Source organism: Bicyclus anynana, chromosome 14, assembly GCF_947172395.1.
Source record: "Bicyclus anynana chromosome 14, ilBicAnyn1.1, whole genome shotgun sequence".
Classification (NCBI taxonomy): Eukaryota; Metazoa; Arthropoda; class Insecta; order Lepidoptera; family Nymphalidae; genus Bicyclus; species Bicyclus anynana.
The window spans coordinates 4,848,401-4,874,044 of NC_069096.1; the positions used below are offsets into that span (position 1 = coordinate 4,848,401).

Sequence of the window (25,644 nt, forward strand, 5' to 3'; positions counted from 1 at the left end):
ATCGGCCTAGCCGGGGATCGAACCCAGGACCTCCGTCTTGTAAATCCACCGCGCATACCACTGCGCCACGGAGGCCGTCAGGGTTATTTGAAACGTCCTACATAGGTTAAGTCACTGTCATGTTTATTTCAAGCATTTTTGTTTCTTTTGTAATGGAGTATTCCCGGCTGATAATTTTTATGTTTAGGGGATGTTGGGTCATTAAAATTTGTCTGACCAATGAAATATAACTTAATAACCGTTACCTTAATAACATATTCAAAAGTCAGACATGTAAAAATAAATAAAGTTGATTTATTTATTTTTTAACTTTAAAGCGTCTGACCAAAGTTTTGGTCCATGAAAAGTGTCTGACACTTACGATGCTATTTTAGAATAATATTCTATGAAACATATACAAAAATCAGCCATAAAAATTTAAGTTAAGTTACTCTTATTTTTAGTTACCTGTCTCACCTACTACCTGGCTAGGTGCGCCACGGCGAGCTCCATAAACTCACAGGTATTCAAAGCGCATGAGACACTACTGAGAACCTAAGGTTTAATCTATTTGAAAATAAGTTATGTCAGATCGCTCTGGAATCTTGGACTATAAGAAATTCTTAACCTCCATTTGGGCACCTCATTTAATTTTGATACAGGGCACCAAGGCACGCTACGCTACTGATCATGAACTATATTCATCTTAAACCTGTGATAGTCTGACATACCACCTTTTATGAAGCCTGAAAATGTGTCAGTCTATGCTCTTACCATAGATAAGTATTTCTAAAAGCTTTAGTGTTTTCTGTTCTATGGGTAAATACGATAGACAAATATTGAGTTCGGACTAGGAATCCATCTAACGATTTATATCGATGACTAGATATACAAATAGACAAACCTGACGTTAGAAAACTTGTACACTAAGCCTACTTCAAATAAATAAAATTTGAATTTGGACTTCAGCTTTTTGTTTATTCTTTATCACCTGATGGTAAGTGATGATGCAGTCTAAGATGGAAGCGGGCTAACTTATTAGGAGGAGGATGAAAATCCACACCCCTTTCGGTTTCTACACGGCATCGTACCAGAACGCTAAATCGCTTGGCGGTACGTCTTTGTCGGTAGGGTGATAACTAGCCACATTTCATCAAATGAGGTAGGTACATCTTGCAATTTTAGGCTCTCATTCTAACAGATAAATACTAGGCAAGCACGCTCCAACCTATATGCATCATTAATCGCAAGTTATTTGATAAAAAAAAATCTAAAAGCTATATTGGGTCGGGACACGAGTACAGTGACTACAAGTCGTTACGAAGATGAGTTTAAAGCTTCGAAATAAAAGATGCTCACAGGGCTCGACGCGCTTCGTCGCTATATAAGCAGGAGTCTTGTACCGCGGCCACCAATAGATTGCCGACCGCTTCGAAGTACGCACATAGGAGAAATAATATTTTTTTTGTACTAATTCAGTGTCAGTGATACAAAGGCTGTAACAGTTCATCTTTTATTGACACGGAATCCGAAAAAAATTAGGTAAGTTTTTAGTAATGAAGCTAACAAATATTTAGATTAAGCTATCACACATTGCGATTAAAAATGGTACTTATTTTAATTTTATTAATTTTAGGGCCAAATTGAATCCTACAAATATATAAAGTAAATGTTAAAGAATAAATGGTATTTACATTAAAAGAAATCTAATGAATATTCGAGGAAAAATAAAATAATTACAAAATAAAGAAGCCACTTAAACCCGAAACTACAAAAGCTTGAAAAAAGCTCAAGATTATATTAGAGTTTAATTTATTAAATAATAGGTTTCATTGATCTCTTGACTAAATAATCTTTTTTTTATATAGGTAATTTAATCTGAAGAAATGCGTAAAATTCAAAAATTGCTTTACCGTTTATAAAAGTTTCTTTATTTGTAAATAAATATTCATCTTTTCCAATTCTATAATTGAAATTCCACTGTACCTGAACAAAATTTATACTAAACCATGTACAGAATCCTATTAAATGTTTAATTCATCTCAAGACCAAGCCTTCTAAACATCGAACTTAAACAAACATAGAAATTGATGCCCAAAAAAATGCCTGGTTTATTTCCAACTAACGGTAAACTATTGAAAAATTATTTCAATGTTAGATAGCCCATTTATCGAGGAAGGCTATAGGCTATATATTATCCCCATATTCCTACGGGAACGGGAACTACGGGTGAAACCGCGCAGCGTCAGCTAGTAGTAATACACTTAATCGAATTTACGCAGAAGACAGAAATACATCGCCTACGCAACGAAGACTTATGATTTACAGCTCTAAGTCTTCTCTCAAGGCTAAGGTTTAGGTGTTGTATTTTTTATAAGCATAATTAGATTATCACGATTTCAGTTTTCAAAATAAATGTTCAAGATTCATTTGTTTCCGCTTAATAATTACTATTCCGCTTTTATCTGAATTGTAAACGTAACTTTTTTATTTTTAATATTATTATTAAATATTCAACGATATTATATTCCGACATTGTGTTTAAACATACTCACTTTGACTTTATTTAAACTTTAAGTTACAAATAAAAATAATAGTCTTGTGTTAAATAAAAACTACACTTTTATATTTTTAACTCGATCTATTCTTTTCAAAGATTTTTAATTTAAATTAGAAAAACAGTCGCTTTTATGTTGCATACTATTCAACAAAAGAAGACAATGGCTGTCAGCAACCATGCAAATCATTAATTAATAAAATAAAAGCTTCTAATAAATGAAAATCAGGTCATCATCATCATAATCAATCATTTAGAAGTATCAGGTGCTTCTAGATATTTTTTTTACTCCGTGACTTTGAAAACCGGTAAAATTTCAGAGCCATAAGCTAGCAAGACAACATAGAGCAGAACAATAACGTTCAATATAAAAAACATGTATTAACTTCATTATTATCAACTCATATTCAGCTCACTGCTTAGCGCGAGTCTCTTCTCATAATGAGAGGGGTTAGGCCAATGTAGATTGGCAAACTACACACACACGAATTAAGTAAATTCTCATGTATGCAGGTTTCCTTACGATGTTTTTCCTTTACCGGACCAAATTCAAACCTACACCCTCCGGAATCGGAGGTAGAGGTCATATCCACTGGGCTATCACGGCACGGCTAAAACATTAACTTACCTAACATTAACTGTGCACTTAGTTGACCTAATCGCTAAAGATCAAGCTACTAGTTGATAAGAAGTAGGTATTTCTCAACTGGGCACAGTTTCGCTTAATGGATTCAATGAAATAACTTCGATTTGTTTTGTTACCATAAACGGGCTGAATGTTTTGACCTTGCAAAATGAAACGGTAACAAACGTACCAGTTGGTATTCAAATTCACATAGAACGCCTGCTACAGCCAGACAAGCCTCAATCTATGAAGGCTGACACTTTGTTAGTCCATGTTCCTACCATAGGTAAATACGGTAGCCATTTATAGAGTCATGGTGTCTTTGGAAAGTTACATTAAGTGGTTTTAAGGGCCCAGCAGGCCATTTCACTAACGTTGACGTAAGTTAGTTGACATATAAGAAATTGACCAACTAACTACTGCATTCACTATTTATTTAATGCTAACTGATCAAAATTAAGATTGTAGGTAAAGTTTGTCATCCGGTGTCTACTGACAACTCTTCGTGGATATCAATAGATGAAATTGCCCCGTTGAAATTGTGGCTTTACGGCATACGAAAAATACGGTTGTTATTCATTTGATTTTAATTATATTAGGTAGCTAATATAAGTCAAAATTAGTGAATTGACCAGCAGATTCTGAATTGTCCAAGTGTATTATTTATTGATATTTTGTACGGGGCACCATGAGGAATAATAGCTCCAGTCACTAAACTTTTAAGTTCGTGGCAACTTTTTAATAGAGATCTTTTAGATTTAATCTTTAGCGATGTTTTTCAAATAGTTACCGCGATAATAAGTGTCCGGCGTCGGGGTACATTTCTCATATTATGCCGAGAAAAATATTAAAACTAGCGGATTTCGTCCGCGTGGAATTAAGTTTTTCAAAAATGCCGCGGTAACTATGAATTCTAGAAAAATTCAATCCAATCTCTATCTTTTTCAAATTTGAGTAGTAGCAGCGTGATAGAGTAACAAACATTCATACCATCAAAATCATCTTTCATAAACTTTCGCGTTTATAATATTAGTAGAATACGCTTCATACGTCGATGATTGAAGGTTTTTTGAAGAGAATCCAAAGCTATCGCACTCCAAACTTCATAAAAGGCTACCCGTACTTAACTGGTAGCTCAAGACCGTTGTGTTTGGAAGTCCATGCAAAAGGCTTATGTCCAGCAGTGGCCCTCTATCGGGTAATGATCATGATGATGATGATGGTGATGATGATGATGATGATGATATGATTTGAGTAAGAGCATAGACTGACGAAGTTTCAGCCTTCTATAAATGCGGTATGTCTCACTATCACAGGCTCTTGGTTCAATAAGATCATTGAACAATTTGTTCAAACGCAATAGGTAACGAATAACTACTTAACATAAAAAGTTAATCACCATAAGATTTTCCCGTTTAAAATTACAAAAACATATAGGTACAATACAGATCAATTAGATATGTAAAACATTAATAATATTACATCAGTTTATTTAAGGCATAGCTACTTTATAATGTAAACAATCAAAGAATTAAAAAGAAATCTCCTTTTATTGAAGTCTTCTTTTCTTTTTTAAAAAGAGAATACATATTTACCATATTTTTTTAAATATGACCAATATTCCCATTCCCCTCCAACTAGTCGGGAAAGACTGTATTAGGAGTGGGTACGACCATAGACCAACGGGGCGGGAATCGAACCACCACCCCTCGGTGATGAGTCCCACCGCTCTTACCATTGAGCTATAGAGGTTTTTTTAAATTCGTTTAAAAAACAATCCAAAAGCAAGAACTCGATTATGTATGCGCAAAACAAACTTAATATAATATACTTAGGTATCGTCCAAAAATTACAGTTATTAAAATACTAAAATAATTAGTAGGTCTAAATCAACTAAATCATATCCCTCGTCCTGTGTGTTGAAAATTTTAGAAAACCATTGGTAGGTACATTAACAATCCAACTAAATTCAAATTTCATTTATTTCAAGCAGGATTACTTTTGAAACGTCAGGTCTGACAATTTGTAGTGACAAGTCAAAACTAATTATTAATTTTGAAGTCTTTTAAAAGAATGTATTGTTTGTATGACTCAACGTACACACATCTTGCAAGTCAAGATAAGATAGTAAAAGACCGAACGAATGTAGCAATAATCTTTGTTTTAGTTTTATTTTGGGCAGCAATCTTCGTATGCAAACATCATAGAATACATAATAATTATCTACAATTTAAAGCCGTAATTACAGATGAGCTCAGTTATTATTTTCGAATCTGAAATATCTAAGATCTGCTACGGCATTATAAGACTTACAGGACCATCAATTGTAATTTGATTGTAAGAAGTAAAAGTACAATCAAAAAAGTCCGTTTTATGGTTGGAAAACCCAGCTATTAACCGGAACAGACCATTTGACAACCTCTTTGGCGTAGTTAGTAATGGCATTGCTTTATAATTGGGATATCTTACGTTTATTTAATTGCTAATAAAACTACTCACTATTTTAACTCTAAAAGGAATGTATTAAGCTAAAGTTAGTTATCTTTTCGTCTTCTTATCTTTAGCTCGAGTCTCCTCTCAGAATGAGAGGGGTTAGGCCAATAGTCCACCACGCTGGCCCAATGCGGATTGGCAGACTTCACACACTTAGAGAATTAAGAAAATTCTCTGGTATGCAGGTTTCCTCGCGATGTTTTTCCTTCACCGTTTAAGACACGTGGTATTTAATTTCTTAAAATGCACACAACTGAAAAGTTGACTTTGAGTTTTCTGAAGACTGGATTCGAACCCACACCCTCCGAAATCGGAGGAAGAGGTCATATTCACTGGGCTATCACGGCTCTATATGTTAGTTATGCATGTTATTTCTATCGCACCGTAATAGGCAAATATGATTGCAAATGACACAGTATATCCATATACTTGATTCTATTATAGCATCTAAAGAACGGGTATTAGTTTAGTACTTCTATATCTAACTATAATTAGTAATGAAGGTCATTCTAGGTACTACGAGTATTACCGCCTACCATAGCTGTATGTCTAAGGGGTATGGGTGATGATGATGCAGTGCCGTAAATAGCCTTGTCCGCGCCCTGTGCGAGCTTCTATAACTGCGCCCTATTTATCTAGACCCTTTGCCTATCATACCACCCACTGTGTCTCGACTCGTTAAAACTCAAACGCAGGTTCACTACTGCAAATGCGTTGCCCATTCTGATGCTTAGTTCTATCTATTCTTGCGCCCCCAAGAGTCTACGCCCTGTGCCTGGGCACCGGTGGCACCGACCTATTTACGCCACTGTGATGATGATGATGAAATTACAGGCACTAAATTAGAGGCTTGAGTAATACGATCTGAAGTAAGGCGTTGAAACTTCAGCCGGCCTATTCACTAATTTGATCTTTATTAACAACCTATTAAAATAAGCATCAAATCAACTAAGAAATGTCATCTACCTACTGTATGATGTCCACGAAGGGTTTTAGGCACCGGATGATTTGTTACATAGAATCTTAATTTCGTATATGTTAACTAACATACGTCAAAGTTAGTGAATTAGTCACTAGTGTATATGCCAGGGTTCTATTGGTTATAAGACGGTTTTTCACTTAAGATCATACGAGATGACCTGATGACCCAACCTGTTTAGTCTACTATTAATAAAAGAGACAAAAATCGGAATATACGAGTAATGGCATTGACTCTGATCTCTAATGTCAGCCACTGACGATCAAGTAATCTTACCTGCAGCGCTAACGGCTTGATAACCGATAAAACTGATCGTGTGTTGGTCGCGATCGGCATGTTTATCAGTTTTATCGGATGCCAAGCCGTTAGCGCTGCTGGCATGTGAGATTACTTTATCGTCAGTGGCTAACATAAGTAGGTTGGCGGATTTTTACTGCAGATAATCAGAGAAGTAACTTCAGACCTTCAAGCATTTCAGTTATGTTCCACAAAATCACGTCGCGAAACTGTGCTCCAGTGTGTATATTTGTGGCAACCCTAAGTCATTATTAGGTAGTATAACCTGCCAGGGCCACTAGTAAATGAGCGGGCATATCTTGAAATCTTAAATACCTATCTATCCTTCGTGTAACCTTAACATCATTATTGAGAATAATCTTGGTGTTTGAAAAGAGATAATAATTATAATCTACCGATGAATGGCAATATTTATAGATAGGGAACTGAGATAAACCAAAGATTATGTATGTATACTGTGACCAAAGGCTCCGCAATGAAATTTATTTTGAATTTTTGACGACCGACGTTAAAACGGACAGACACTCTTCTTTAGATAACTTTCAAGTTCAATTATCTCTACTTATAATAAAACTGTAGCAAGTTAAATTCTGTAAACTGAAGATATTTTGAAAATATTTATCGGGGCATTATAAAATTGATACTGAAGCTAAATATATTTGTTTTTATTTTTTGTCTTTCTGTCTGTCCGTGTTTTTGTTGACCAGGCATCACTCTGAAACTACTAAATTAATTCAAACTTGACACTTTTTGAGACCATAATACGGAGAAGGTAGTATGTAGTTTGTCGCGAAAATAAATTCTGAAGGGGGTGAAATAGGGGTTGAAAGTTTGTACGAAAAGTCCTTCATTTGTCAAGTTAAATTTGCAAAAATTGGTCGGTATACTACCAAATAAATGGTAAAATAATATAATTCAAGTTTTTTCAAAATTGTACTCCTAAAGGGTTAAAAAGGAGTTGAAGTTTTTTTTATATAAATTGTTCATATTATGAGTTATATTTTTGTAAAAAGATTAGTGGATTATTTATTATACACAATGATAATTGTATACTATGATTTTGTAGGAACGTAACATATCTATGGAACAAAATATCATCATTGAACAATGCTTCACTAAACCGTAGAAATAATACCTAATCTCGGTAGCACGTGTGAGGTTGACACGTACTAACATTTTATGAGTCACACGTTAGCAGAATTCTGATACAAATCTTATCTTAGCACTAAACATTTGTAATAGTACAGTTCTTAATGTGTTCCTTGATAAGAACCAATATCAAGCTCATATAAGTAAGCAGTAAAAGCTCAGTAGGCAATGAACTAAAACGAAATCGGAAGTCAGAGGATCTTATGCAGCTATTGACTTGACCATTTACAAAAATACAGTAACGGCTGATTCTATTCAATATAAATGATAATTTGGAAGACCATGTTGATTCATTTCTGATATTATGTCCAAAAAGTTTGGGCTTATTTAGGTTAGCAGCAGAAAAGACAAGAGTAGCTTCGCGAATAATAATAATTAATTAATACCTATTTGGTTTCGTGTCGTCTAACAACCTAATGTGGGATCTAACAATGCAACTACTCAATTATCTTCTCATCATTATATAAACACGTAAGGCCTCTCCATCACCCACTAAATAAGTGAAGGCTTTCCCATCAGGGCCACACTGTCCATTGATTTGTCCTACAATTCAGAGTCCATATTTTAAAAAGCATAAACTTTAATTTACTTTGATCTAGATAAATTAAAATGAATCACTGAAAATGTTGCTTAAATTGTTCGACCAATTTGGAGGATTATTTTTTCGTTAAGGCACAAAGCTTTTATGGAGAGAAAAATTTAAAAATAGTAAAAAAAAAACTACACTTTGCTTTTCCCATATATGCCAAGCTACGGATCGGGGCAGATATAAGTTTATTCCGAGAAAAACAGTTGAATGAATGCGTTAAAAAAGTTACACTCAAAATACCATCAAAATCTTTAATCTGGTGTTGATTCCGCTGTTTTATACTCGTCGATGTATTCGCCTATAACAAGTTTTATTAGAATTTGAACTTTATTATTATGGGATGTCAAAAATAAAATATGACTAACAATGAAGTTGCCATGGAAATTAGCGATGTCACATCGCTGTAACTTTACAGAATACAGGGGCTGCTTGCGAAAAGTCAACGATGTTTACCAATGAGCATGCTTGTCAGAGGATGACGCATTTGATACTCCGCAGTAAAATTCCGTCTCACGTGTCGTATATGCTCATAATGTTGTCATTCTGTCAACGTGCACCCCATCATTTATGGCGATTTAGTGCGGAAAAATCAAAGCATAAACAAATATTGCACATCTAATGAATATCCTTAAAAGTAAGCAACTGTCGAGAATATTTTCCAAGCATATCATGAACAATTTTGCCAAAGCTAAGCATTTAACAATGACATTTTATTTGTAACAAATTGTATTATTAATATTGTCGATATGAACTGAGTTAAATGCAGGAACTAACTTGTTGATTGAACTGTCCACTGAACTGCCATTAGTTCCTGTTGTAGTCAAGTACAATAGGGGCCATGACAGTTGAAAGAAGACACCGCCTGCCAAGTTGAAGTTAAAAGAACACGATTCAAGGAAACTTGCCGCATCAATTATCGAATATAATGATAATGATTTTCACGGACTGTGGACATTTAGTCATGCTCACAACAATACTGAATGTATGGAAATATTTTCGGACAAGCGAGGTCGAATCAAAATAAACTCCAACATACTCAGGTATCTAATTAGTTGGTTAGAATATATAAACATTTGGTCTGGTCTGATTACACGCAGTCACTTATACTTTGGGTAAAACCTTAATTAAACACGGTCGATTTATGAAACGTGTTTAGATAATTAAGATTGTCGACCATACACTTTAGTGATAAAGAATCGGCAAAAAATATACAAACCAAAGAAATAAGAATTCTGTTCCTCAAATGTTGTAATTAATATGATTGTATTTTACACGGTGAATTTCATCCTTATGTACACAAATCAAACGCTTTAATTGAATCGACTATTATTTTACATAAAAATTGTTATGGGGATTTTAGAATTACTTCAATTAAAAATAATAGCTAAGGACGATATCCTTACAAAAATAATCATCGCCAGATGATTTCGAGCGTCATTTCTTGGAATATTTTGAGACATAATAGCCTTCACGTCAAATTACTGCCTAATCGTTTTAAACTTTTTGCCATAAAACTTTATAAAAAGCTAATGGTAACCATGTTCCTGTACGTTACGAGTATGAATTAAAGTTACAGTTGAGGTTGTTAGCTCGACTAAGTTTAACTGTTAATCCATCTGCTAGTTTAAAATAATAGCTCTCTCAAGATAAGTTGTAACAAAATTAATTTGAAGAGTATCTAAAATCAAATTATAGATATTCAATAACCATTGCATTGCATCTTTAGGCAAAGTAAATAAAAGAAATCCCACTTACATGTACATGATGTAAACTTTAAATTACACTTACTTAATTTTTGTTATATCATTGAAACCGGCCAAGAGTATGGTTTCGGCTAACCCAATTAACTTTTGATACCTGCTTGCTCATCATCGAGTACATTTGTAACACCTGGTAAGCAACGTAATAAATGGTAAAGTTCAAAACTTATGCAAGTGGGATGGCAAAATTGAGCACATTTGTTGGCATTTCGCATTTGTCGGTGCACTCCACAGAACAGACATCGCTAAAAGCTAACGCTTTTATATCTGTGGTGCACTCTGTCGCGCTTGCTAAAGTTCTTTCGCTGACATTGACCTTTGCGGATGCTTGTTAGAATTTAATGTTTTTGCAAAATCATGCAGCATAACATCAACATTAAATTATCCAATCATTGCATTCTTTTTTTCTATAAATCTCATCTTATGTTAAAGGATGATTCAGATCATAGCAAGCAATTGAACGCGGAGTATCAGCAATGGTGGTACATACCTCCACACGCCACATTACTCCTGTAAAAAGTTAAAGAAATTAAATATTTAATTCAGATTTGGACACCCAGATCATCTTTGTGATGTTCTACTATAGCACTTTGATAATTCCACACATGAATTCAAAATATGAATAATGACTAGAAACAGACGTTACTTTGCCAAAATTGATTATATTTAGGGAATGTTTGACTTGCTTTGCTTTTCTCTTCGAAAAATCGACGTATCCGAGCGACATCATTCAGATTCAATATAAAATATTCTACGTAATCTTCACTCTAAAATCGGAGCATGTTGTCTCTATAATTTCAATTGAATTTTCAATAAATCAATTATTCCCTCATCATCATATAAAGAAAAAAAGAAGTAACAATGAATGACAGTGTAGTGAGAGTTATTTATAATGCTAACATTCTCAATGGTAATGCAATAGGCGTTGATGGTCTTTCATATTACAATTATGTGTTGCAGTGTCGCCCGTCATCCTCGACGATTTGATTTATTCCGAACGAGATAATAGGATCGATCAGCGTCCCAATGCATCGACAATGAACCGTGGGTCGGACATTGCACAATCACTCGTATAACGGGTTACGACAGGCGACAACCGGCAACGCACCGTGTTTGGTAGGGCCTGTATCAATGCAGACAATGCTCCAATCGGGCCTACTAGTTTTCTGTGCCGACTCTTTCATAAAATGCAGGTCATTGGCTCGAAGTTGATGTGATCGGCCTGATAAGAAACGCTGATTTCAGAAAGATTTCAATTTGAATTCGTGGGCTTAGTTTACAAGCACATTTGTAACGTTACGTGTGACTATTTGTAGGACTTCACCATCGGCTCGAAATCGGAAGGCAGGTTCTGCTATGAATTTTTTGATTATTGATATTGACTGATTGATTGAAATGGTTTTAGGTAATGTTTTGATTTCGGAAATGTAAAGTAAATTAGACACACAATATTTACATTTAATATAATCTTAATACATTACGTTAACAACATTGCCGCAACTTTGACACCAAGCTCTAACTAGTTTACATCGGAAAATAAACTTGATTTTTTTTAATAGACCTGCACCTAAAGAAGATGACTATATTGGGCCCAGCACGTTACAGAAAAAAATGGCGAAAAATCCTTTATTTCATAATACACCTAATCACAGATTATTAAAAAAAATTATTTGTCAAACTGAAATTAAACCAGTCCAAGATTGATTTTATTATTTAATAACTGACACTAATGGATATTCTAACGTTTCATTATTAAAATTTTGGGCCCAGCAATGTATGAAATTTATTGGTCTCAATAGAAATTTCAATTTTGATTTGAAACGTTCAAGAGGAAAAACTACTAAGTATTTTTAAATTTAACTTTTATCAAAGGAAAATCTTATCTATCAGGTCTATTCATATAATAGAAAGTAGTTCAGTCAAACAAAGCAAGAATTGGACCGGCAAGTCGGTTTTTGTTTGAGAACGTGGTCTGTAAAAGAAGTGACGTCTGGGTCATAGATACAGACGTTGTCGCCTTAACATGGAATTTTGTATTCCGCATACATCTTGCAAACGTTTGCATTTTGATGATGTCCGAACCCAATTTAGTGTACTCGTAAATAACAAACATGGAAATAGAGTCTGTGATAGCCTTGATAGACAGAATACAGATAGACCTTCGTTTTATAAAGCTGAAAGTTCCTCAGTTAATGCTGTTACTATAGGTGATCAGGGTAACCATAGACATATAACCGTGCATACTTTGGGAGGTAGCAGGTTTCAAGGTCCAGACTTTGGGAAATCCCAAAGTCATGACGATCCAAACTCCATAATAGCCTACTTAAGTGCAGTAAGCTATTATAATGTTTGGGTCGTTTTCTGAAACGAAGTTAATTGGAGTTATAGGTACTTAGGCTTATGATAGAAGCATGAGCTGATAAAAATTCAGTGTATTTAGAAAAGCTTTCATTTTAATCAGGAAGGTCTGACAATCACAGGTTATTCGATATTATGTACCTAACATAACACAATATGAAACTTCGATGTACCCATAGATGTGAATGAACAACATTGTGTCATCCAAGAATGTCATGGGTACACCTTAAGAACCTGTTTATTTATTATTCTTATTTAATTGCTCCACATGCTTTCTAAGTTTCACAAACCTTGGGACTTTAATTTTAATTTGATCGTAACTTTTTATATTTATCACTTTATTTTCAATCGATCTGTGACATCGAATAAAAACAATTCCTTTCTTTAATTTTAAATAGCTAGTTTCGTTAGATAGAACACAAAAAAGCGAATCTACTACAATATCAGTTCTATTTGTTTACATTTGTTTGGTTTGGTTATTTGTATTTATATTAGTTTGGTTGTTTTATACTTTTAAATTAGGTACTTTGTTTACAAAAGACCAGTGTGTAGTGTAATGGTAGTGGTAGTGGGCACCGTTTTGACGTTCGTGGTCATCATGAAGGTTTATAAAAATGTCTAATTTGGATGTTACTTGTTTAGTTTGTTATTTTCAAACGGTAGACGAAAAGTAAACTGCATTTAATCGAATTAACATCAATGTTTATTATCATTGAACTATGATTTATCTAAATTATAAACGAATGGCTTTTAAAGAAATAATTCAATAGCTACTAATAATAATGATTTGTACTTAATTGATGTTTTTTCTGCAATATAAAGTGCATATAAATAAATAAATAACATAGTTAAACTTAATATATTTTTTAGTTCGGTTAATATTTAATTGTGCATTATAAGTCTCATAATATGTGACGACTGCCCTTTTAAAAAATCCACGATATAAATGATATTTATACTATCGTGAATGATGATGATGAGAAATTATCTCATAATACGTGATTTTGAAGCAGTGTTTTGTAGATAAGCATCACAAAAATACACGTTTGGAATTAAAAACATTTAATTCTTAACTATTAATATGTATTCTTATTTCACGACGCAGCTTTTAAAACTATTAATTGTATCATCAAACGGTCACGATTCATATTCTCTATGTCTGACAAGATTTATAATAAGCGTATTAAAGTAATTGCCTATTGTGTCCTTTATTATGTACCTGCGAACTACCTAAATGTAGTATTTCCCCTATACCTACGTACATGCATAATTACATATTATGTATAAAGTTTTGCGCTGGGTTTTTTACGTACATACTTATAAGATTTATTAAGGTTACATACGTAAACAATTTATTAAGCGGTTTAAGTTTATTTTATATTCTTGTTATTGTAAATTCTTCTAATTAAAGCAATCAAAATTTTGGCCTGGGCCAGTGTTTTCTTAACACACAGTTGCTTCGAAAACTTCAGCAACGAGATTCAGAGTTGAAAATAATAGTAATATTATAAAATCTAAAAATTTGCTCTATTTTCTTCACGGAAAACATTTTAACAAGGATCATATTTATTTCCTATTATCTTTCTTTTAGTTTCAGACAAATAATAGAGATTTGACCTACAAGCACTATTGTTTTCTTTTTCTAACTCATTTGTATGAGTTATTAATTTTGCATTACTATAAGTCGAGAATGGATTAATTTTTTGATCTCGGTGCCAACCCAATTGGAAACCAATGAAGAAGAAGTGATTGGAACGTTACATCGTTCCAATCACTTCTTCTTCATTGGTTTTCTTAATACTAACCTAATTGTAATATTAATTGGTCCAGTTTTCTCAATTTTATTTGTGGGATTAGTTACAGTTTTCATGGTCAAGACTTATTTATAGTTTGTTTTTTATTCTTATATATAGTTAGAATTAACAACTTAGTCACATCTTTCTTTTGATCCTAACGTTCCTACGTTGATTTTCCTTTTCTTGCTTGGGCTTGTGCCGTGATGAATATAATGCATTTCTTCAACGTCGAATTGTACGTATTGTATTGTTGTTGGGGGTCTATGTTATATCTTTAGCAATGGGGATGATGACTAGGTATGAATATATTGATTTTTATGATACATTCGGGTAAATATAGTCAATGTTAACTTATTTATACTTAAAAAATAAAGATTGACTGGATATTTGCAAAATAAATGAGATTATAAAAGTTCAAAATCTATTAAAAATATTTTATCGTAATTAGATGAAAATTCATACAGTTTTAGCTTCCTTACATTAAATGTGACATTTATTAATATATATGAACTATAACAAATAACAAAGATTAGTAATTTTGTTTGAATGCACATACAAATCTAACGATCATTACATTGTCTACGACGTCATTAGTTCGTGCCATTTTGTATGGGGCGTTTTTCAGGGATCCGCGGCAGCGCTGCAAATCTGACCCTTTAAATCCCTGTAGCTCCGAAAGTAATGATCGCAGATACCCTGTTACTTTTACAAAATTACTTTACTATTAGCATACTCTTAATTTATAGACAATTTAAAAACCTGTCATCATCCCTATTCATTTTGCTACATAATGATTAGACTCGCAATAAAAGATGACAGTTTATGGTCACAAACCATAACGATGTCGCAATGGCACGGGAGCAAAATCTTACAAGGCCTACCCAAATCAGGTTGCACCCAGTTGTCAAATGGAAAGTTTATTGAAGTTAGTCAAATTGTAAATTGTAGTGTAATAGCAATTGTATTGCGTAAACATCGTGACCGCCTGTGTTCACCTGTAAGGCTGCAGTCATACTATGCTAATCGCGCCGTAAGTGCCTCATTGGTCCCGTGGTTAGCTGGTTTAGTTACAATACTGAGGTCCAGGGTTCGAATCCTGGGTCAGACGAAAAAAATACGTTATTCAAGAAAAATCCCAATATCACTTTGGATTTGGGATGTTTGCATTGTTAGTACACCCCTGTGCCTCGGAGAGCGAGTAAAGCCGTCGATCCTGCGCCTGATCTTTCACCGGTCGTGTCGGTCTGCCGTCCCATACGACTATGAGCGAGGGAATAGAGAGTGCACCTGTGCTTGCGCTCACACTTGTGCACTATAATGGCTTGCGAACATGGTTAATCTCAGCATACACCATACAGAGATACACCGACAAAATAGGGAACGCTGGGCAAGGCAAGAGTATGTGGTAGGACGAGTAACGTCCACACGACGTCTTTGCCAACTTCCCTCGCTACTACCCACGCCACTCGTGCAGATTTTATAACTCGAGTTGCAAATTCGTCTCTATCTCTCCCTGTCTAACACAAGATACATAGACAAATTCTGAGCTACCGCTCAGTCTTAAACAAGATTGTTTATATTTGACCATTGCTGTACGTTTCCATTTGGGAATTTCCGCCCTTTGACCAAATCAGTCAAGAGCCCGGATACATTAAATTGACATTGATTGATAATATCAATCCTATGTTACCAATAGTTCAAAATAAAAAACAAGTCTTATTTTACTTTTTTTAACAATTATGAATTAGTCTTTTTTAGTTTGAAAGCGTAAATTGGTCTTCTAGATTGGTCCCATTTCGTTTTCATGAAAATCGGTTTAGTAAATTTGTGGTAAAATAAAAGTAACTGAAATACGTCAGTGAAGTCGGTTCCATTTTCATGTTAAAAATATTGTTTAAATTTATGCATTGGTAGTATTTTGTCAATATTGTATTAATAGGCTTTTAACTAAGTACACTTTAGGTTAGTTGTCGTCATCAACCCATATTCGGCTCACTGCTGAGTTCGAGTCTCCTCTCAGAATGAGAGGGGTTAGGCCAATAGTCCACCACGCTGGCAAAATGCGGATTGGCAGATTTCACACACGCAGAGAATTAAGATAATTCTCTGGTATGCAGGTTTCCTCACGATGTTTTCCTTCACCGATTGAGACACGTGATATTTAATTTCTTAAAATGCCCACAACTGAAAAGTTGGAGGTGCATGCCCCGGACCGGATTCGATCCCACACTCTCCGGAATCGGAGGCAGAGGTCATATCCACTGGGCTATCACGGCTTTAGGTTAGTCAGTTGACCAAAATGCCAATAAAAAAGGCGCGCCTTCGTACATATACGCCGATGTAGGAAAACTTTTGTGACCACAATACATTGGGCCCATTGTCATATACAAAGAGTGGCAGCGAGCCGAGCGGGCACATTTTTTGATTAGCAGTTAGGCACAACGAGCGGCGTGCGCTGTGGTTCAATTGGAAGATTGCGCCGAGTGTGGGAAGACGACATCGCTTGCCCTGAGTCGGGATATCCTTCCAGAAAATAAAGTACTAACAAACAATCGCATAAATCAACCGCTATCCGCTTACAACGACACGAATTACAGCATATTACAGTTTTAGTCAACGATATTTTATACTATAGATATGTTTTCTGCCTACAAAATCACCGCAAAATGAACTTTACTTCACTGAGCGCACACATGCACAATTATATATTTATGTATAGTTTTTACACTTCCTGAGCACACAACTCGACGTGTAGACAATCATCATCATCATCATTATCAACCCATATTCGTCTCATTGCTGTGCTCGAGTATCCTTTCAAAATGAGAGGGGTAAGGCCAATTGTCCACCACGCTGGCCCAATGAGGATTGACAAGAAAATTCTCTGGTATGCAAGTTTCCTCACGATGTTTTTAATTCACCGTTTGAGACACGTGATATTTAATTTCTTAACGCACACAATTGAAAAGTTAGAGGTGCATGACCGGGACCGGATTCGAAACAACACCCTCCGGAATCGAAGGCAGAGGTCATATCCACTGGGCTATCACATTTACATACGACATTTTATACTATAGATCAATGATGTTAAACACTATTAGATGTGTTACTAGGTCCTGAAAAATGAGGCGCTCAAAAGAGGAAATTTCCACATCTCAATGTTAGTTGTGGTCAACAACGAACGTCATTTAAACAAATGATACCTAAATATCGTCTATAATGTCGAGTTGTGTGTTCATCTTATATATTATAATATCTTATTGGAATTTGAATTTCATGTACGTATATAGGATGTCAAAATTAAAATGTACTTTTTTCTACTCCGATTTCGTAATTTTAACAATATAAAACTTCAAACCATATCACGAAGCTATTAATTCCTACAGGTTGTTTAGTTATGTTCATTACCACACGGGTAAAATATGCTACAATTTTCTTTTTTTTAATAGTTCCATGTCTAGATAGACTAGACAAATCTACCAGGCCATTCTAATACAAAAATCGAGGATAGATAAAATATAAAATTCATTAAGTTCAGAGGAGTGCAACCGCAATCACCGAGACACGAGAGAATACGGGGACAAAATAATTATTATTGCCTATAACAGTCACAAATGTGGTTTTCTAATAGTAGGCACCTAAAAGAATTTTCAAAATCAGTCCAGCTGATTCAGAGATTATCACCACTACAAACTTTACCTCTTAATAATATAAGTATAGACTAGCGGTCGCCCGCGACTTCGTCCGCGTGAAAGTAGATGTAAACTTTTAACAACCCCTACCCTGCCCTACCCTACCCTACCCAACCCCTACCCATTAAGGCCGCACACGCGACGGAAGCATAAAAAATGGAGTAACTTCTCCCGTTTTCCCAAAATTTCCCTTCACTGCTCTGCTTCTATTGATCGTAGGGTGATGAAAAGTATACTATAACCTGCCCAGGAGTTTGAAGAATAAATGTACCAAGTTTCATTAAAATCAGTCGAGTACTTTTTGTTTCTATAACGAACATACAGACAGACAGACGGACAAAAATTTTACTGATTGCATTTCTGGCATCAGTATCGATCACTTATCACCCCCTGATAGTTATTTTCAAAATATATTTCATGTACAGAATTGACCTCTTTACAGATTTATTATAAGTATACTTAGATTAGAGGATTCCGACATTTTATGTTAGGGTAACCGTCGTTAATAACAACGTAAATAAATTGATATTTTAATGGCAACGGCCGCCTCGCCTTATGATTTTGAAACCAGTTTGCCATCTTGATGAACGTTTGTCATTTTTATTTTATTTTCATTCACTTGCCTCACGAGTTATAACATTATTATACAGTGGATACGCTGCATTCTTTTAAAAGTCATCGCTCCTAAAACTGCGATTTAATTTTCACACAATTTTGATAGATTAGAGTATATTTCATGTTCTTCTATGGATCGCCTCGTTTTTGATTCGATCAGACAGATAAACTCCAAGCAGAACACGCTCCATCATCCGCTGAGTAACTCTTTCCAAGGCGCTTGAATTCCAGCACCTCGGAAAGCAGTGTTGGTTGACACCGACGACATAAAGTGGGTTGTAGGGAGCAGTTGGATGCTGGCGTTGACGTCCATCGGCTGATAATTATGATGACGTTGATGACGGTAATCATGATGATGATGATAATTTCATATGAAGGTTCAAATACAATAACAAAAATTATAGGTAAATACTATCAGGAACTTATAGCAGCAAACTGAATGAAGAAAACCTTATATATTATAGTACCTTATAGTAGGTATGAAGAAAACCTTCTGAAATTGTTATGTATGTAGAAACTGTTCAATATTTATCTTCTATTAAATGAACAACTTATACGACGATAATAATATATAATTAATGTGTTTTAATATTTATTCATAGGAATGTTCAGAGGAAAACTGTGGTTGTATTCGACCACAGGGTTTAAAATGGCATCTGATTGATTTTAATGTCAAATAGCATACAACTAATGGGCCTGACGCTGCCAACGATACCTCATGTGTTAAACTATGATAAGCAGTTTAGAAGTTATGACGGAACAAATTAATAAATATACTCACATACTAGCACATAACTATAGCACACAATCATATAAGTAATCCACCGTAATATATTAAAAAGTAGCACTAATGACAGGCAAAAACAAGGGCTGGTTAAAGTTAAATTTTATAGGTCTTTGGCAAAGATACAACGAAGCTAAAACTATGATAAGCAGTTTAGAAGTTATGACGGAACAAATTAATAAATATACTCACATACTAGCACATAACTATAGCAAACAATCATATAAGTAATCCTCCGTAATATATTAAAAAGTAGCACTAATGACAGGCAAAAACAAGGGCTGGTTAAAGTTAAATTTTGTAGGTCTTTGGCAAAGACACAACGAAGCTATGTGTATAGGCGACTGGGGGCAATGATTTCTTATATTATACCAAAGAAGATATTACAAAAACACGCTTAATACTTGGGCGATTTACTACAGGGACAGCTGCGTATTGACATTTTAAAGCTACTCTCAAAGTCACCCCAAACTCCATAAATTTCGTAACGTACATAGACAAATATGTTTTTTTTATTTAGGCTTGACTACAATCATGCCTGATGGAAAGCAATGATGAGGTCTAGCGCGCTTGCCTAGAAGATGCCTATACACTCTTGCTGAAGGTGCATAAATCATAAGTGTTAGGAAATTAGCCGGAAAGGCGTTCCACATCTTCGCTGTTTTAACATCGATGCAGAACGATTTGTGCGAGTCGACTGGATATCAAAAACAAAAGGAGCACTTTTCGCGGCGTCTCGCTGTTCTATAGATACCTATGGTATGGAGTATGTAGTCACTATCTATCAGCATTTATAAATGACAAAGTTCTTGCAATCCTCAATAGGTCCACGGTAAATTAAATTAAAAACAAATTAAAACACATTCATCACCGAGAGGTCGTGATTCGAACCCCGCTGGACGTTTGTCCTACCCACTAACACAGGCATTACCAACTAATTTTAGTTGAATAAGAACATCCTACTAATATTATAAATGTGAAAGTTTGTATGGATGTTTGTACGAGTATATTCCGATGTAAGGATGGAGGACCTATATAGAGATATACTCGTACTGGTAACGAATGTTCTTAACCTTTCCACAAAGAGTGAATCACTCATGCGATAGCATCTCTGCATTCTAGTTGCCGATTCTATTCAATGAGCCAATTAGAATTCTGATAATGTGTGGTCGTCTCGCCGGATCATCCATATTACTGACGCGCGTTTCGCATCCTGCCCAACGCACGCACTAGGAAGTGTCCATCATGGCAGACAGTTCATACAATACGAAGAAAAAAAGATTTCTTTTATTTAATGGCTAGTTAGACTACATCACACTTGACGTTAAGTGACGATACAGTTCAAGATGGAAGCAGGCTTACACCAACCACGCTATAGTTACTAAACTCAGGAAAAAAAGCTTCCAAGTGCGAGTCGGACTCGCCCATGAAGGGTTCCGTAGCAGCAAGTAACATAAACTTCTTGCTCATTAATTACATATACACATTATATATATTACGATTACGATTTATGACGTATTAAAAAAAAACTACATACAAAATCTCGTTAAAACCAATTTTCGGTGGAAGTTTGCATGGTAATGTACATCATTAAATTTTCGAGTTTCAGTTTTAAGAATGGGGGACCCCATAATTTATTTTTCTATTTTTGTATAAAAATCTTAATGCGGTTCACGGAATACATCTACTCACCAAGTTTCAACAGCTCTTATAATTTCGGAAAAAAGTGACAGACAGACATGACGAATCTATAAGGGTTCCGTTTTTGCCATTTGGGTACGGCACCCTAATTAGCGGGTAAAATACTTTACGTATACTTTATTCGTACCTATACAAAAATCACTTTTATATATTTGTATAGGACATTTCATCTAAACAGATGCACGTGTAATAGAAAAAGAAAATAGTTTAATCTTCATCCTTTTTTGAAGAAAATTGCAAATAAAATAGCTTTTATATTTTAAAACAGCGCCAAGTGATGTTCAAAGTAATAAGTAATAATAACATGCAATTTATTTACAATGTAGTGTTGGACGGACGTAACATATTATTTAACTTGTCAATATCTCGTTATTGCATCTTGAGGCAATACACGCAGGTTTTTAAACAACCGCCCTTGGACCCTGAGCCTGCATTAGCTAGACTTACTTCATTTTAGGACGGCTGTGAATTTGTCAGTTGTGCAAGTAATTACGGAGTTGGGACTGATGGTATTTTTGGAAGGTTTTAAGGGTTCAGACATTCAAAGGTTCAAGTATAAATGTAATATTGGCATAATAAAGAAATAATGTACCCAATCCCAAGTCACTTAGCTTTGCGGCAACCCTTTGAAAAACACCGTTAAAGATTCAAGAGAAATTTAGTCTCTAGCGAAGGGTTACCCCAAAGCTAACGTTCTGGCGACTAGAGATATCTGACTCCTCATGATATTCTGTAGAAAATAAATTTAAAAAAAACGTTTTATACTTGAACAATTGGTAGTCTAGAGCAGAGATTTTTCCCATTGACCACTTTCTAATTTAACTGGTTCCGGTGGACCCCCTACTATTCTATTCAAAACTCGAGTGAAATGTGACCTATGGAAATTTTCATTGCAGCTGAAACAACAGCCACCACGAAATAACAGTTTTCAAAATAAAAAATAGTGAGAATTTATTAAGTACTTGGTTAATTCATTCATTGATGGTGCTGTGAGTGAACGGTATCACCGGGTGAACGGGGTTCATCTGAACCACTTTGGGAATCGATGGTCTTGACACCTGCTACTTTCCAAAACCAACCAAAAACTCCACAATTGGCTGCCGTGCCGTAGGTACAAACATGGGCTAACAAAACATACAGCTTTCATAATGAGGCAGATCTGGCCATCGCAGGTACACGGTCTATTGTCAATATCTCGTTACTGCATCTTGAGGCAATATATCGTTTTAAATAACCGTCCTGTTTGGTAGACACGTTCTATTTGTAGACATTGGCGCCGGACCACATTCCTACGGGACCTGGGATATCGGGTATTTTACTTTAACTTGTCACGGTATTAATAGAACTGGATGTACAACCTGTCTTGTGATTACTGTGATAAATAACCAGTAATGACGCCCGACGTTATGTATCTATGGAGATTAAGGCGATTAACTTAGACGCGAAGTTTTATTTACTATCGTATTTCAAAGTCAATGTACGTTGTTTTTTTTAAAAGCTTTTATTTAACTTGCAATGTATGTAGGATGTTATGGTGGATTCTTTGAACTCAATTTTGAAGTAGATCTTCAAATTTGTATACACGTTAAGACACGCGACAAGCTTTTATTATCATTTAAGTTTTACATAATGAGGTTATAACTTAATAATTAAAATTTTGAAAGAGAAAAAAAATTCTTCTCTTTAGAGCGTTTAAATAAAAGCTTTTTTTAAAAAGTTTTTTTTTAGTTATAATTTATTTTAAATATACTTTTATTAATAGGTACTTGTTTACTACTATTTTCTAGCTAGCTATTTTTACAACCATAGTTGCAAATGCAATTACAAATACTGTAGGATTATTTTCTTTTTATTCTTATGTTATTTGTGGATTTCATTTTCTTTTCTCTATTACTTCTGAACACTCAATCCTATATCCTTATATTTTTGCTTATTAGTTTTATAGTTAGGTTGCCTGGAAGAGCTCGCTGCAATTGCATATTGTACGTTTTGATTTTTTTTTTATACATTTTATTGTATGTTCTTTGTGGTGTACAATAAAGTGTATTTTCGTCCTTTCTTTCTTTCGTGGATTTATAGTCGTACTTTCTATTTGAATTACAAACACTTCGAGAACTTTTCACTTATAGATAAAAATATATAAAAAACGAACCCTTGGCAGTGCCAGGCCTCTTTTATATGAGAGGGAATTTGGAACCTAGATCCAATGTGGGTTGACTTGCTTAGGGTAGACTTTGGTTGATTGAGTTGACGCTTAGATATACAATGAATAATGAACGGGACGAATGAGTTCGTGCGTTTTCCGAGACACAATGTTTTAACTTTTGCCTGCTATACAGAAATTAATTTTAAAACTCGAACCTCGACCAACACCACGTAGGCTAACTTGACGAACGAACCAGTAGTAAAACATAATTCTACTCAAGTTGTAGTTGCGTAAAATCGATACTTTAACATGAACTATAACATGAACCGTACCAAAGTATCCAGTCCACTTTCACAAATAGTTTACATCCTACTTATACATATTAAGTTTAATTCAACGCGACTAGATAGTCGTCACTCGACCCCAGCCAGCCAGCCCTTAGATGATTGAACGTTAATAGGAAAATTGCTGTAAATGTTGGAGTCGAGCGGCGGTGCGTAACATTGGCCTTACCGCGTCTCACGACTTGCAGGCGTGCATTTATTTGAATTCCGAACAATCTTGCTGCCATTATTTCTTGAAACCACTCATTATTTTTTTTTATTTTCAGGATGAAGGTCTTACTACTTTGCATGGCCTTTGCGGCTGTGAGTCTTGCAATGCCGGTCGCCGAGGAAAAGCAAGAAGTACCCGTCGCGCCTCCATCTATTCCCGAAGTCAAGCCTGAAGTGAAAGCTGCTCCCGTAGAAGAAAAGCCTGAATCAGAAACTGAGCCTAAAAGTGAACAACTCCCAGAGGCTATAGCAAAAAGTGCAATAGCCCCTGTAGAAATTGCTCCTGAATCACCAGCTCCAGCTAAAGTTGAGGGTGTCTCTGAAGTGAAAAAGGAGGACATCCCTGCCGTCAAGGCAGCTGAACCAGAAGCTCCTGCAAAGCCTGAAGTAGCTGAACCTGAAGCTAAGCCTGAGGTAAAGAGTGTGATCGCTGAAACTAAACCAGTTGTAGAAGGATTAAAATCTGAAGAAGTTCAGGCTAAAGTTGAAGAAGTCAAAAACGAACAACCCATAGCGAAATCTGGCATTCTTGATATTGATGTCGTTAGTGCAGTTAAAAATAATGCAGCAGTCGCCGACGACGTTATAGACGCAGCGGCTATCAACCCTGCCATTGCCACTAAGAGTGCGGACCCAGAGGAGAAGATAGACGAGTCTCCTGCCGCTGAACCCGAAGTTAAAGCCATCCAACCTGAGGAAGTCAAACCAATTGAGCCCAAAGCTGAAGAGAAACCCGCGGAAGTTGCTCCAGTATTAGATGCATCCCCTGCAGCAAAATCAGATGCCGCCTCTGATGCGCGCGTAGTCCGTGACGCTGCGGAAGAGAAACCGGAGGCTGAAGCAAAAGCGGTTGAAGCTAAAACAATTGCCGAGGCGAGCAAAGAAGAAGTTAAGCCCGCCGAAGTGCCAAAACTAGATCCCAAATCTGCCAAACCTGAAGAAGTTCAAATTACAAATGAAAAGGAATCAGAAAAGCCCGAGGAACCAGCTAAGAAGGAGGAGTCAGTTATTGAAAAAGTGAAGCCAGCGGCACCCGCCCAACCCGCAGAGGTTGTTCCATCTAAGCCCGTTGTGCCTAAGGATCAAATTTTAAATGACCAACCAGCCAAAGAAGACAAGAAAGAAAGTTCCGAGGAAAGCGCTGAAAGCGACAAGGACTCATCGGAGGAGAGTGGAGAGTCGAAGAAGCCTTAAGTTAGTTAATGTTAAGTAGTAGGCGGGAGGCGTGGGTCGACTCGCGCCCTCGACGCGCTCCCCCCGCCCCGCAGCGCTGTGAGTGATCTACCGCGACGAGCGGCTCATCTGACTATCCACTAGTTCTAGAGACTAATTTAAAATAGTGGAACATCTACGTTGTAATTATTATTTTCAAAGTAAATTATCGAATTCACGGTACTATAAGTAATAATAAATAGTTTTTATAATATTCTCTTGTCTTATTTCCTTATCCTAAATATAGAAAATGGAGTCAAAATACTCTCCTGTAAGTACCATTAGTATTCACAAATAACTTAATAGTACGAGATCCGGTATAAGAAATTTATACTCTCATCTGTTATTTGCAATAAGA

The 25,644-nt window shown here is 35.5% G+C and overlaps 2 protein-coding genes across 2 annotated transcripts in view; one reads left to right on the forward strand and one right to left on the reverse strand.

Annotated features, from left to right (window-relative positions):
- LOC112049246 (serine/threonine-protein kinase S6KL) overlaps nucleotides 1–25,644 on the reverse strand; it is an 85,501-nt gene that overhangs the window by 29,983 nt on the left and 29,874 nt on the right. The window lies entirely within an intron of this gene.
- On the forward strand, nucleotides 1,362–25,500 carry LOC112049245 (fibrous sheath CABYR-binding protein). Its single transcript, XM_024087053.2, has 2 exons — nucleotides 1,362–1,521; nucleotides 24,131–25,500. The coding sequence occupies exon 2, from the start codon at nucleotides 24,132–24,134 to the stop codon at nucleotides 25,266–25,268; it is 1,137 nt and encodes a 378-aa protein (XP_023942821.2). The 5' UTR covers nucleotides 1,362–1,521; nucleotide 24,131; the 3' UTR covers nucleotides 25,269–25,500.